This window comes from Panthera uncia, chromosome B1 (assembly GCF_023721935.1).
Source record: "Panthera uncia isolate 11264 chromosome B1, Puncia_PCG_1.0, whole genome shotgun sequence".
Taxonomy (NCBI): Eukaryota; Metazoa; Chordata; class Mammalia; order Carnivora; family Felidae; genus Panthera; species Panthera uncia.
This window is the reverse complement of record NC_064811.1, coordinates 157,213,557-157,228,713: the sequence shown is the minus strand read 5'-3', so window position 1 is coordinate 157,228,713 and position 15,157 is coordinate 157,213,557. Positions and strand designations below refer to the sequence as shown.

Here is a 15,157-nt window from a genome sequence, read left to right as displayed (position 1 = left end):
ATCACTTAAAACAGACAACAAAAAAACCCCACAATAGGATCTGATGATAGTCCCCTTCATAGTACCCTTCATAATACTTATCGTGTTAAAAAAAAGATTGGTATAAGCAACACTTACTAACCAATGATGGTGGGTTATCATGACATATAACACCAAGCTGACTTCTGCATGCATATACTTCACATCCTTTACATTGAACAATGACATTTACCGTACAGCACATTCAAAGTCAAAGTATGGAGCACACTAGTTGCACAATCTTTTAACTATCCAAGCAAATACTTCCTAAGACACCCAACTGTTTTTGGAACAAACAGTAACAACAGGAACGCATTCCCATCTCACTCTTAGGCTACTCAGATTTCTTTCTAGAATTCACATCAATGGTCATCCATCACAACCATTCACCTATTTCCCTCAAGTTCTGTTCACAGGACGAACAGACGATACATACCGTGCAACTCTTATACAGTGAGATGGCCGGAAAGTAAACCCCTTCAAAAATATCTTTGTAGGCCACACCTTGATTGACACCGTTTTTATAAAATATTATCTGAAACAAAAACGACAGTTTTACTTCAGAATTTAACAACAGAACAAGGAAACTGAAGAACTTCCTTGGAGAACCCTTTACAAGCACTGCCACCACGCTGGTAATGATGTCTTCTCAGAAGAGCATACAGCTGGTGTAATAACGTCTTCTTACATTTTTAGGGCGTATTTACATGCACCAATGTAGCTGATCTTCAGCTTTTTCAGAGCATATTTATATGCACCATGTAAATGGTGGTCTTTAGGTTTATTTGCTTCGGAATTCCTACATTACCTGTACCAAAGCATTCTTTCTATTATTCGTTATACTATCTGTATAAAAAACAAACTGGTCTTCTGCCGATTCCTCAGAACCGTACCTACTTAAGCTTATTTATTTGATCCCTTCCCTTGCATCAGATTCTCACTTCTGCATTTCTACTTTGAAAATCTCTTCAGATCCTCTAAGTTTCTGAATCCTCATTTTCTTTGTCCTTTCTGTCTGGAAATTACTCTGAATATCCTCTCTTAATCAATCTTAGTCCAAATCACATATGGACTTCAGAAAAGACCCCCTTTTCTCAAGTAACTTTCTCTGCCTGTTCTTCCCAGCAAGAGCTGTCTTCTCCTGGGCTGGATTTTCTGGCTGTATCATCCTAGGTCCATTAACTGTTTCCCTTTACTATTTTCTCCCCTAAAAACAACTGGAAGCCTACTTTATTTTCTCCTACATTAGCATCTATTACTGTCCTAGACAGCGATCACAGCATTTTTAGGGAACAGTGTTTCCAGCTCAAAATTTTCTTCCACCCCTTCTCCTATTTTGGGCCAGACTGTATTTATGGTACGACTTTGGCCAACAACCTTGGAAAGGGGAAGTAGAGAAAGTTCTAGAGGAACTAACTAAGCCATTACAGCTCCTGCTGCCTCTGGGTCACAGAGCAAGGTCCCCTCCTCTTCTATTCAGTGTTCCTCCCTCTGTACTTGATACTTCCTGAGCAGAAGAAATATCTCTGCCTTGCTTCCTCAATCGCATATGGATTTCCTTATTAGGCTGCTGCTTTTACCCTTTGCACTGGAGACTGTCCCTAGAAGAACACCGATCATCTCTCTGAAAGTGGGATGGTGACACAGGAAGAGCGATCTGGTCCCACAATCACAGCAGGCAGGAGAGGGAGCTTGCTCTGTGGCTGGCGAGCTCTCATAGCACATACCCCTTCAGTCCTCTTTGGGCCTCACTTTCCTCACTTTTATAATTAGGAGCCTGGTCCCAATCTTCAAAGTTTTCTAGTTCTGACATTTTTATGATCATGACTCACCGACTCACCTCACTATGGGGGGTCTGCTTTAGGCTCTTCTCTGCTTTATCCACAAAGTCTTTTTCCTCAAAATACAAATAACTCTTGAACTTTATCAAAGCCTTGAAAACCAAGAAAGAAGGAAAGGGAAAAAAAGGGAACATTGAAGCATCAGCTACATCATCATGAAATTAAAAAAAAAAAAGGCAATTTCAGACAAGTAGCACTGAGTCCTTGTGTTTTGCAACAGAAATTAAAAATCTATGCAGGGTTAGCTTTGCTAGATTTTAAACAACTATGTGCTTCTTAAAAAATACCAGATGGCACATACTTGCTAAACATTTTCAAAAAAAGACATTTTCTAAGATTTGTGAGGAAATACATACACATATATATATACTTTCATCACAACAAAAATACCCATTAAGTTAAAAATAATTCAGTTTTTTTTCCCCCTCGGTAATCTCAGTGAAAGAAATGACAACCTTACTGGGCCTAAAATCTCCTATTCTATAAAAACATTTTTTTAGGGCCAATTCCTTCCCTCCTAGTTCCCTACCTGCTTCTCCTATAGGTGGGCCTCTGGGTCACCCCCTCCTTGCTGGTTCCCAAGAGCCTAACTATTCACTCCCAGGGAAATATATGACATTAACTTTTAAAAATTTTAATCTCTAGCACATACATATATTAAGCATAGTAAAAAAAAAAATTCAAGAGATATACAAGAACATGAAATTTCTCTACCTCTCCCCATGTCCCTCAACACTTAGTTTCTCTTTGCCAAAAGGGATCTCTGCTCCAGTGGCCTTGTATCCTTCCAGAATGTCTAGGCATATATTATTATCTTCAAAATTAAAATCAAACAAAAAACCTCACATCAGACAAAAACACAAAGAAGCAAAAAGGACTGATACTACCCAATTTAAAGACTGACTCTAAAACTACAATAATTAAGACAGTGTGGTACTGGCATAAAGATCAACAAATAGATCAATGGACTAGAAAGCCCAAAAGCTAAACGTCTGCATTCTACTTATAAAACCATCTGATTCAGGGCACCTGGGTGGCTCAGTTGGTTAAGTGACTGACTTTGGCTCAAGTGATGATCTCACAGTTCATGGGTTTGAGCCCCACATCAGGCTCTGTGCTGACAGCTCAGAGCCTGGAGCCTGCTTCAGATTCTGCCCTCCCTCTCTCTCTGCCCCCCCCACCCCCCACTCACACTCTGATCTCTGTCTCTGTCTCAAAAATGAACAAACATTAAAAAATTAAAAAAAAAAAAGGGCAAAGCAAGACCCCAAAAAGTCATCTGATTTTCACAAAGGGCACCAAAGAATTGAGAGAAAAAATTTTCAAAAACTGATGCCCATATGAGGCACCTGGGTGGCTCAGTCGGTTGGGCGTCCAACTTCGGCTCAGGTCATGATCTCATGGTTCTCATGAACTCATGATGTGGGTTTGAGCCCCACATCAGCCTCTGTGTGGACAGCTCAGAGCCTGGAGCCTGCTTCAGTTTGTGTCTCTCTCTCTGTCCCTCCTCTGTTTGCTCTCTCTCAAAAATAAATAAGAAAATTTAAAAAAAATTAAAAAAAAAACCACACCCATCCATGTGGAAAAAAAATTAAGCTTCATCTCTACTTTACACCATATACAAAAAGTAATTCGTGGTGAATCAAAGATCTAAATGTAAAAGCTAAAACCATGTTTTCAAGGGAAAACATGGACTATCTTCATGAGTGGGGAGTAGGCAAAGAATTGTTAACTTATAGAAAGCAATAGAACTATAAAAAAAATTTGACAGATTTCATAAAAATTAAAAATGTCAGTTCATCAGAAGACACCATTAAGAAAATGAATAAACAAGTCACAGACTAGGAGAAAAAAATTTTTTAAAAAGTCATTTTTTGTAATGTGTATTCGTTCTTGAGAGAGAGTGAGCAGGGGAGGGGCAGAGGGAGAAGGGGACAGAGGATTGATCTGAAGTGGGCTCTGTGCTGACAGCAGCGAGCTGGATATGGGGCTCAAACTCAGGAACCGTGAGATCATGACCTGAGCTGACGTTGGATGCTCAACTGACTGAGCCACCCAGGAGCCCCCAAAAATAATTTTTAACCAAGGACCGTAATCCAGAATATATTTAAAAAAACTCCACAACTCTATAAAAAAAGATAAACAACCTGATTCTTTTTAAAAAGGCAAAATATTTGAAAAGAAACTTTACAAAAGAAAATAGATGAATGGCTAGTAGCACATGACAACCTGCTCACCAGCATTAGTCATCAAAGAAACGCTAATTTAAACCATAATGGGACACTATACTAGGCACCCATCAAAATGGCTACAATTAAGTTGGCAAACAACAAATGGTGACAAGGATGTGAAGCAACTAAAATGACCTTACATCACAGGTGGGAATGGAAAGTCTGTCAATTTCTTCTAAAACTAAATCTATAACTACCCTTTGACCCAAAGAAATGAAAACATGTTTACAAAGACATTTGTACAAGAATGTACATCGCAACTTAATTCATAATAGCCCCAAACTTGAAACAGTCCAAGTGTCCATCAATAGGAAAATGGAACCATACAATCCAGTAATCCCATTACTGGATATTTTCAAAAGATACATGAACACTTATATTTAGTGAAGCATTATTTACAATAGCCAAATTATGGAAGTAACCCAAGTATCCATCTATAGATGAATGGATAAAGGAGATATGGTATATACATACAATGGGATATTAGTCATAAAAAATAAAATCCTGCCATTTGCAACAACATGGATGGATCTAGAGGGTATAATGCTAAGTGAAAGTAATCAGTCAGAGAAAGACAAATACCGTATGATTTCACTCATATGTGGAATCTAAGACACAAAACAAATGAACAAAGAAGAAAAGAGACAAACACAAAAAAAGACTCTTAACTCTAGAGAACTGGTGGTTACCAGAGGTGGGGGTGGGGGAGGAATGTGTGAAATATGTGAAGGGGGAAAACAAAAAATAAAAAAACAAAAAAAAGGAACATGTGAAGGGGATTAAGAGTATACTTATCATGATGAGCACTAAATAATATATTGAATTTTTCTTTCTTTTTTTTTTTTTTTAAGTTTATTTATTTATTTTGAGACAGAAAAAGTGTGGGCAAACTAGGGAGGGGCAGAGAGAGAGGGAGAAAGAGAGAATCCCAGGTAGGCTCCGCAGGGTCAGTGCAGAGCCTGACGTGGGGCTCAAACCCATGAGCCACGAGATCATGACCTGAGCTGAAGTCGGACACTTAACTGACTGAGCCACCCAGGCTCCCCTGTATGGAATTTTTTAATTACTATATTACACACTTAAAACAAATGTAACACTGTATGCTAATTATAATGGAATTTAAAAATTTTCTAAAAATAGGAAAATGGATAATTATATGCCAACTATAATCAATAAACCTAGAAAAAATGGGAAAATAGATAATGCCCCTTCCTCACATGCTCTCTCTCACAAAATAAACATTTAAAACAACAATCACAAAAAATCCCAAAACCCTAAAGATTATGTACTGCATGGTTCCATTTATAAAATAAGTTTAAGAACAAACAAAACTAATGGAATAGAATTATGATAGGGAAAAACATTTCAAGAATGGTTGGCTCTGTAGGGATGGCAGTTGGGACTGACTGGGAAAGAGGATGAGGGAACTTCTTGGGGTGATAAGATTCTAGTGTCTCCTTAGGAGTTTGGGCCAAACTCAAAACTCAGTGAATATACATTTAAAACTTATACATTTCATTTTATGTAAATTTTGTATCAAAATAAATAAATAAATAAAGGTTGAACTCTAGCTAATGATATGTATCTTGTACTTGGGCGCAGGTGATGTATACATATTTTTAAAGTTCATTTATTTTGAGAGAGAGCGTGCACGCACACACACAAGCATGTGTGAGTGGGGGAGGGGCAGAGAGAGAGAATCCCAAGCAGGCTCCACACTCAGCATAGAGCCCACAAACTGTGAGATCATGACCTGAGCTGAAATCAAGAACTGGATGTTTAACTGACTGAGGCACCCAGGCGCCCCCTCCCCCCTCCCCCCCGCTGGTGAGGTATGTTGATGGCTGTAATATTTTCTGAAGTGCATTAAAACAAGATGGATGGATGGATGGATGGATGGATGGATGGAAGAATGAACAGATAACAGGTTAAGGTAGAATCTAGGTGATTGGTATTTGGACACAGACTTTAAAATTCTTTCAACTTTGTTACATCTAAAAACTTTCAAAATGAAATCTTGGAAGAAAGTGTGAATGCTAGGTCAGCATTACAAGAGAACACTCAGGCCACAGGTGCAGGAATATGTTGGTTGCCACAGGTCTTCAAACCCAGGAATCTCTCAGGGATACAAACTCACCTTATCTTTATAAGTATCGGGCAGTGACTTGGCTGTCTCTGTATCTTCAGGAAGATTGATATAGAATCCCAGGACGTCTCCCTGTCCATAGCCAGAAGAGTAGTGTTTGCCAATTGACTGGTGGAATTTGGTTCCCTTTTTGCTCCTCCACGAATAGCTAAATTTATCATAACCTAAGGGAGCTTGGAGGTTACCTGTCCCAATAAAGAGATGTACAGGAAGTCACAAGATTGCAAATTGACTCTGGTTTGCTAAAAGAAAAATTTCTACTCCTTTTCACTGTATTTTTTGGTCGGTTTTGCAAAATTCCTGACAAACTATTTCTCACAAGTAAAGAGTTATAAAAATATTTCTAGGAAATGCAAACCACCTTATCCTTTAGGAAGTGAATTTTATGCCCATAATCCAATAAGCCGAAAAGCCATGAAGCACAACCACATGGTCTATACCTTTCCGCCTGCTGTGATGTCCTCATGATTGCTCCCACTCACCTAAGGGCTGGGACCAACCCAGTCTGGCAGCAGTGTCAGGCGGCATCTCATCCACTGTAATTTCAAAGTACCAGGCACCCTTCCGTACCCCATGAGAAGCCCGGACCATGGAGTAGCCCTTCTCTCCAACCACTGTCAGCCGGTCATCAGAGATCTTTAACTGGGGAGCTGCAGTGTGGAGATGGAAACAAAGGCCTGCATCTTACTGGAGGCACTTAGAGACGATTGCCACAAAAACCGGAGTCTCCTACACTCCAGTGAAACAAAGTAAAAAATCAGAAATACCAGATCAGGGCTCTCAAGTTCAGGAGGTTCAAAATCTCAATATTAAGATACGGCCGAAGGAGAGAGGAAGAAAACGGAAGTTAAGTGGTCAGATAACCTAGTTTCTATTAAACGTGATATTTGAGATAACAGGTTAAGAGTTAATTATGCTGTCTATTCCCTAAAATATAACAAACCAACTGTAATGTGCTTGGATCCTGATTTGTATAAACCACACCCCTTTTTAAAAATAATATGTATTAATTTTTGAGAGACAGAGAGAGACAGAGCCGGAGCAGGGGAGGGGCAGAGAGAGAGGGAGACATACAATCTGAAGCAGGCTCTACGCTCTGACCTGTCAGCACAGAGCCCAAAGTGGGGCTCGAACCATGAACTGTTAGATCATGATCTGAGCAGAAGTCAGACACTTAAATGACTGAGCCATTCAGGCGCCCCCTTCCGCCTTTTTTTTTTTTTTTTTTTTTAAAGTAAGTTTTAGGCCCAGCATGGGATTGAACTCATGACCCTGGAACCAAGTCACATGTTCTACCTACTGAGTCACCCAGGTGACCCTGTGTAAATCATCCTTTAAAAGACTTGATATTTTAGGGGTACCTGGGTGGCTCAGTTGGTCAAGCGTCCGACTCTTGGTCTCAGCTCAGGTCGTGATCTCGCAGTTCGTGGGTTCAAGCCCCATGTCAGGCTCTGCACTGATAGCACGGAGCCTGCCTGGTGCTATCTGTCTCTCTGCTCTCTGTCTCTCAAAATAAATAAACTTTGTCCCTCCTCTGCTCTCTGTCTCTCAAAATAAATAAACTTTAAAAATAAAATAAAAAAATTAATAAAAGACTTGGTATTTTATTTTGAAACAATGTTAGACTTCCAAAAACAGTACACATTCCCCATATGCCCTTCACTCAGCTTCCCCAAATGTTAACACCATCTACAGTCATAACACAATTATCAAAACCAGAAAATTGACAATGATACAATGCTATTAACTAATCTATACATCGTCTTCAAATTAAGCCGATTATCCAAATAATATCCTTTTTCTGTTTCAGGATTAATCCAACATCCACATTTCATTTAGTTGTCATGTGTCCTTAGTTTCTTCCAATCTGGGACAGTTCAAGTCCTTCATGACCATGACATTTTAAAGAGTGCTGGTCACTTCGTTTGTAGAATGTCCCTCAATTAGGTTTGTCTGATGTTTCCTCCTGTTTAAGCCCAGGTTAAGCTTTTTGTAAGGAATATCACCGAAATAATGCTGTGCCTCTCAGTGCATCATATCAGGAAGCACATGATGTCAAAATGCTGATACTGTATTAAACTTTGATCACTTGATTAACGTGGTACCTTAGAGGTTTCTCCACTATAAAGTTACTATTTTCCCTTTGTAAATAATGAGTATTTTGTGAGGAGATAAAAAGATATTTCAAGGAAATCTGATTATGGACTGAATTCAGATGATAGCAAGAAATGATCTATTTTGTTAAGTGTGATAATAGCATTGTGGTTATAAAACAAAATATCCATATTTTTAGAGTATGAAGGGTGAGATTTACTTCTTACAAATTCAGAAAAAAAAGAGAGATGCAGAAATAAACAGATAAAATAGAACAAAAACTTGGTAATTGTTATTAAATCTGGGAGAAAAGTATATGAAGGTTCATCGTATTCATCTTTCTATGAGGCCGTTATGTAAGATAAGGGGACAATCTAAACCAATCGGAGGGGACATAATGACTTGGAAGTGAAGAAAAAAATGACAAAAGATAGGAGAACATTTCCAGGTGGTGTAGGTTGATTTTATCAATGTAGAAACATCACAAATCCAATTAAGACTTAATTGAGGAAAAAGTATTTGAAACAGTGTTTAACACTAGAAGTTGTCTGAATTCTACTGGAGGAAGCACAAAACTTAGCTCTAGCTTTTACAAAGGCCTTTACGACTTACACAGTACTTTTGTAGGTAGACAGGCAGGTAGGCAGACTCTCTGACCCTTGCAACCACCATACCTACTATGCAGATGTGGAAGCAGAGCATGTGGCTGTTCAAGATCACACCGCAGGCCGGTGTGGCCTGGCTGACAGTGGCAGAGATTGAAAAGCCCTGGATCTGCACTCTTTTGGTTATGCCACCACGGCTTGTGTACCAGCCAGATACAATGGTAACCTATTTAAATTAAATGCATGTTGTTTAGCAGAACTTTCTTAGGTATTTGGGAAATTCTACCTTCTCAAATACAAATTCTTCATCCTTTACTCCTTCCTGAGAAATTCAGCCCTTGAAATCACTAGGTGGGGGCTGAGCAAGGCAAGTGTTCAGGACAGAATAAAACAGTAAAGGACTTACCTCCTCATAAAACACTTATTAATTACATAGGGGAAATAAGTTAACGTTACAGTGGCTAAAGCCAGCAGATACCACCTTAGCAAAACGATCAAAGTGGACATGATCAGTAATGGGACAAATTAAAATCAAGAACCACCTGACAGGATGCAATATGAAGAACACAGCATTTTAATGATATTTCTGTCAAAGATGCAGAACTGAATCGAATCCCAAGTATTCAACCACACAAACTCAAACTGAGGGATATTCTATAAAACAAGTGGCCTCTAATTTCCAAAAGCTTCAAGGCTGGGGTGCCTGCGTGGCTCAGTTAATTAAGCATCCGACTCTTGATTTTGGCTCAGGTCATGATCTTACAGTTCGTGAGTTTGAGCCCCGTGTCAAGCTCTGTGCTGACAGAGCGGAACCTGCTTGGGATTCTCTCTCTTCCTCTCTACTACTTGCCTGCTCACACTCTCTTTCTCAAAATAAATAAATAAACTTTAAGAAAAAAAAAGCTTCAAGGTCATCAAAGTCTAGGAAAGACAGAAAAACTATTCCAGATTAAAGAAGACTTGAGACAGGACAACTAAATGTAGCATACACTTCTCAACTGGATCCTCTGTTATAATGACATTGGATCAACTGGAGAAACCTGAATATGATCTGAGGACCATCAGAGAGTAGTTAATTAGTGTTAATTTCCCATCTTTGATGGCTATATACTCGGTTCTGTAAGAATATGAAAGTTTAAAAAATACCCACTAACTCTTTGATACTCTTCCTTTGCAGAGGTGGAGCCTAATTTCCCTCCACCTGAGTGTGGGCTGAACTTAGTGACTCATTTCTAACAAATAAAACAAAATTGAAGCGACCAACTTCAAAGATAGGTCATAGAAGATACTCAAACTCTATTGCGATCTTGGATCACTTGCACCAGAAGTCTGCTTCCAGGGTGAGGACAAATAAGTGGTCTATGGAGAGGCCCACATGGTGAGGATCTAAGGGCATCCTGTCAAAGCAGCATGAGTGAGCCATCTTGGAAATAAATCCTCCAGTCTCTAAGTCCTCAGAGACGCCAGGCTCATCTAAGAGCCTGATCTCAGCCACGTGAATTCTCCTGAGCCAGACCACACAGTCAAGCTGCTCTCAGATTCCCAACCCTCAAAAACCATCAAAAACCATAGAAAATAATGAACATTTGTAGTCTTAGACTGCTAAATTTTATGTTAATTTGTCAAGCAGCACTAAATAACAACAGAAGGATAATATCCTTGCTTGTAAGAAATACACAATCAAGTTCTCAAAAACCAGAGGGCATCATGGCAACTTACTCTCAAATGGTTCAAAAAAAAAAATTGGTACTGTTCTTACAGCTTTTTTTTTTTTTAATTTTTTAACGTCTGTTTATTTTTGAGAGAGCAAGACACACACAGCGTGAGCAAGCAAGAGAGAAAAAGAGAGAGAGAGAGAGAGAGAGAGAGAGACAGACAGACACAGAAACCCAGGCAGGCTCTAGGCTCTGAGCTGTCAGCACAAAGCCCGATGTGGGGCTTGAACTCATGAACCACAACACAATATCATGACCTGAGCCTAAGTTGGACACTTAACCAATTGAGCCACCTAGGCGCCCCTGTTCTTACAACTTTTTTACACATCTGAAATTATTTCAAAATAAAAACATTAAAAGATACAATACAGATTTATCATTAATTTTTATTAGGCTCAGCATGAGTAGCATAAATGGCAAGCATGCATTGCTTTTCTATATATTCTAATAAACGAATTTACTATTAAGGACCAGTGTTCCTACTTTTTCTCTCCTCCTCCAGAATTAAAGTGTGAAGTATAGTGAAACAAGACAAGTCTCACTTCTTAAAACCTGAAGTCACTTATTTGGCCCTCCCCTACTTGCCCTACTAGCAAAGTATGCTCATCACTACAAGAAGTCAAACAATCCACATATAATGGACATCACACCATGGAATTACATCACTTCACTTCCAAATGACCAGTATCAATACAAGTGTTCATTTTTAGCATGAAATCAATAACGGGCTTCCAAATGCAATAAATATATGACCTGTTTGGATCCAATTCAAAGAAACAACTGAAAGAAGTGTTTTTTAAACAACCGTGGAACTGTGAATGTGGACTGGGTATTAGATCATGAAGGAATTATTATCCATCTTATTTAGGAATAATAATGGTATAATGGTTTCATTCTAAAGAATCCTTGTTAGACACAAATACTGAGGGGTTTTTTTTCATATTTATTTTTGAGAGGCAGAGAGAGAAAGAGCGAGAGCACAAGCAGTAGAGAGGCAGAGAGGGAGACACAGAATCCGAAGCAGGCTCCAGGCTCCGAGCTGTCAGCACAGAGCCCAACACAGGGCTCGGACTCACAAACTGTGAGATCATGACCTGAGCTGAAGTTGGACGCTTAACTAACTGAGTCACTCAGGTGCCCCTAAATACTGAGGTATTTATTGGTGGATAATACGCTATTTGGAACTTGCATTAATACTCTAAAAAAACAAAGACAAAATTCATAAGGTACGCTTGTCTAAAAGTAGTGATTTTATTATTTTAAGTAGTGAGTGTATTTAAATTGACTTTCACATTCTAAAGGATAATGAAGGCTATTCTGAATAAATCATGTCATTAAAAGAGCTACTAAACATTAAAGAGTTTTATGACAAAAAAGTCATAAAATCAAAAGACAACTGACAAACTAGGAGAAAATGTTCACAATATGTACCACAAAAAGCCAATATTCCTAGTATATAAAGGGACAGATAATTCAAGGAAACACAAATTAAAACAGCACTGGGATATCATTTCTCACTTATGAGACTGGCCAAAGTTAAAACACAGGACAACACATTCTGTTTGTGAGGCCATGCGGAAATAAACACGCTACATTGCTGATGGGAATACAAAATCACACAACCTTCTGAAGGGGAATTTGGCAAGGCTAGCAAAACTACATATATAGTTGCTTACCTTTTGCTCCAGCAATTCTACTTCTGGAATTCTACCTTGAAAACACACCAGCAACAATACAAAACACACATGCTCGCGGTTATTCACTGTCTTTTTGTGATTGCAAAATACTAGAAATAATCTAAGTGCCCACAGAATGGCTGAATAAACCAGATACATCCACATAATAATCATGAAGCTAAAAAAATAGAAAACAATTAGGATGATCTCTTCAAAGTGCTGTGGAGTTATGACATGAAGCAAAACGCAAAAGAGTATCTATGGTATGCTGCCCTCCGCATACGAAAAAAAGAGATAAAAGGAAATACACATATATCTCCTTATTTGTGCAGAAGAAACACAGCAAAGATAAACTAGAAACTAAAGAGACTGGTTACCTATAAAGGGTAGGTGAGGGGAAAAAAGGGAGAATGGGGTTGCAGGGATGGGGTTGCGTTAACCTTTCCATACAACTTTACTCCTAGAACCACATTAATGTTTCACACACCCTTCACATAACCCCCTGACACAGACACATAGACACAGACACACACAGACACACAGACACACAGACACACACACACACTCTTTCCCCCTCCCCCGAAAGAGATGGGAGAACCTAAAAACAGCATACAAACACTAACAAATGAGCCTGTTATAAATGAGAAACACAAGCACACTGATGGTGGTGAGAAAGAACAGAATGAATCTAAGCTAACAGTAACTTGAAGGGATACTGCGAGGCCAAAGACAAAGAGCTGTGCGTAAACACTGTAAGCTCGTGAAGGTTTCTCATAGAGGTTAGCAATTCTGAGACTGCTTTATGTGCATATGAGAAGTGAACAAGGGAATACAATGCAGATAGAGTCAGGTGTATCACGGTTGGAGACAGAAGTGACAAATAAGGAAAGGTGGAGGTCTGGAACAACCCTGCAAGCATTTGGGAGCCAAGCTATCAGTACAAACTCAGTCTAGCCCTGTACGTATACGCGTCAGTTGGTATACATATACTTTCCTACTTCTGTCGAGGGAGTCTGGAAGTGACACCCAGGGAGCATACCTAACACTTAGGTCTTTATTTCTAAACATTTTCCAATCAAAGGAACCAGGGCTCTTCAGAGAAATAGCAGATACTTGGCCTGGGGCATGGAAAATACAAGATAAGCCAGGAACATTTTGTGATGCCAGAAAGTAAAGAAGTACTTAAAAAAAAAAAGATGAGGCTTATCAAAAAAAAAACCACACAGGAACTAACCTAAAGAAGCTCCCAATGGCCAAAGCGGGAATAATTTGAGCAACTAGATAAAGTATACCCCAACAGAATAAAATAAATATCTGAGTTCACACTGATATAAATAATCGAGTAAATAATAAATGGAGAAGAAATAAAAAATCATCAGGCAAACACCATGTCAATAATCACTGCAGAAAAGACCCAGGTACTAAAATTAGTGAGCAAAATATAAACAGAATCCAAAACAGACCTGGGAAAGGTGGCCAGAGACTTACAAATTGTGAGATCCTAGAAAAGAGGCATTAATGAGGAAACTAGTGAAATGTAAATGAAGTCTTTGGTTTCATTACAGCATTTACTAATGTTTACTTCCTGGTTTTGACAACTGTCAATCCTATAAGATTGTACCATTAGAAGCTTGAGGAGGGATATATTAAAACTATTATTTTTGTAACTTTACTGTAAGTTTAAAATTAGTTCAATAAGGGCACCTGACTGGCTCAGTCAGTAGAGCATGCAACTCCTGATCTTGGGGTTGAAAGTTTGAGCCCCATGTTGGGTGCAGAATTACTTAAAAAATAAAAAATAAAATTAAAAAAATAAGAAGTTCAAAATAGAAAAGTTTAAAAAACCCATATATATATGTATATATACAAATGGCTAGAGCTTAAAGGAAGAGAACAAGGAAATTATTTCTTGTGTGATCAGCTGAGCCTAGTTAGAACTAGGCAGCAGGGGAGTGGTAAAAGACCGACATGCATATCTAATTCTAAACTGGACAAAGCTGAGGACAATATTCAAAGTAACATCTGGGTCCAACATGAACATTATTATTTTAAAGGTGTTTTTAAGTTTGTTTCTGTTTTTTTGAGAGAGAGGGAGAGATGGAGACAGGGAGGGTGAGAGACAGAGAATCCCAAGCAGGCTCCATGCTATCAGCACAGAGCTTGATTCGGGGCTTGATCTCATGAACCATGAGACCATGACCTGAAACGAGAGTCAGACACTAAACTGACTGAGCCACCCAGGCACCCCCCGACATTGAGTATTAATATGTTACATACCTCGATCATGCAGGGCTAACAAAACCCGTTCATATAAGCAGGCTCTGTAGAGGTCTCCAGGAATAGGTTTTCCTGCCCAGCAGTCAAGTTCAAGTTTCTCAGGGTCAGGGGCATGGGGATCAGGCTCAGCTAGAATATACCGATAGCCGTCTTTGTTAAACGGGTGTTCCAAGGGGTAGCCATGAGGGGGAAGGCGCTGAGCAGAAAACAAAGGGTCACTGCAGAAAGGAAAAAAATAATATCAAGAAACTAAAACCCCCTTAGCTCAAATGGCTTCAATTAAGAAGGACATCTGATTTATTAGATTTCAGCAGGAACACATGCAACTTCACACATGCTTTTCATTGCTCAAACAGAGGATTCTGCCCTCTGCAGGTAAAACAGGGAAACAAAAAGCATCAACAACAAAAAGCTTTTAAATTCAGCAAAGTAGTTTTGGTCAAATTACTCTAGCCTGTAGGAATAGCTACGAAAAGGAGGCAGTATGTCCTAAGGAGAAAGTAAGGAAGAAGGGGAACAAGGGTGATTTCCTTTATTATGTTAATTACTAAAAC

The 15,157-nt window shown here is 39.0% G+C and overlaps 1 protein-coding gene across 3 annotated transcripts in view; it reads right to left on the bottom strand.

The window, feature by feature from the left end:
* Positions 1-15,157, bottom strand: part of ASH2L (ASH2 like, histone lysine methyltransferase complex subunit) — a 31,565-nt gene that overhangs the window by 1,191 nt on the left and 15,217 nt on the right. For all 3 annotated transcript variants that reach the window (XM_049631422.1, XM_049631423.1, XM_049631424.1), the window contains exons 10-14: positions 14,604-14,821; positions 6,719-6,886; positions 6,228-6,421; positions 1,859-1,951; positions 455-553 (exon numbers count right to left, since the gene is read on the bottom strand). In XM_049631422.1, coding sequence (XP_049487379.1) covers positions 455-553; positions 1,859-1,951; positions 6,228-6,421; positions 6,719-6,886; positions 14,604-14,821 — 772 coding nt within the window. The remainder of the gene's footprint in view (positions 1-454; positions 554-1,858; positions 1,952-6,227; positions 6,422-6,718; positions 6,887-14,603; positions 14,822-15,157) is intronic.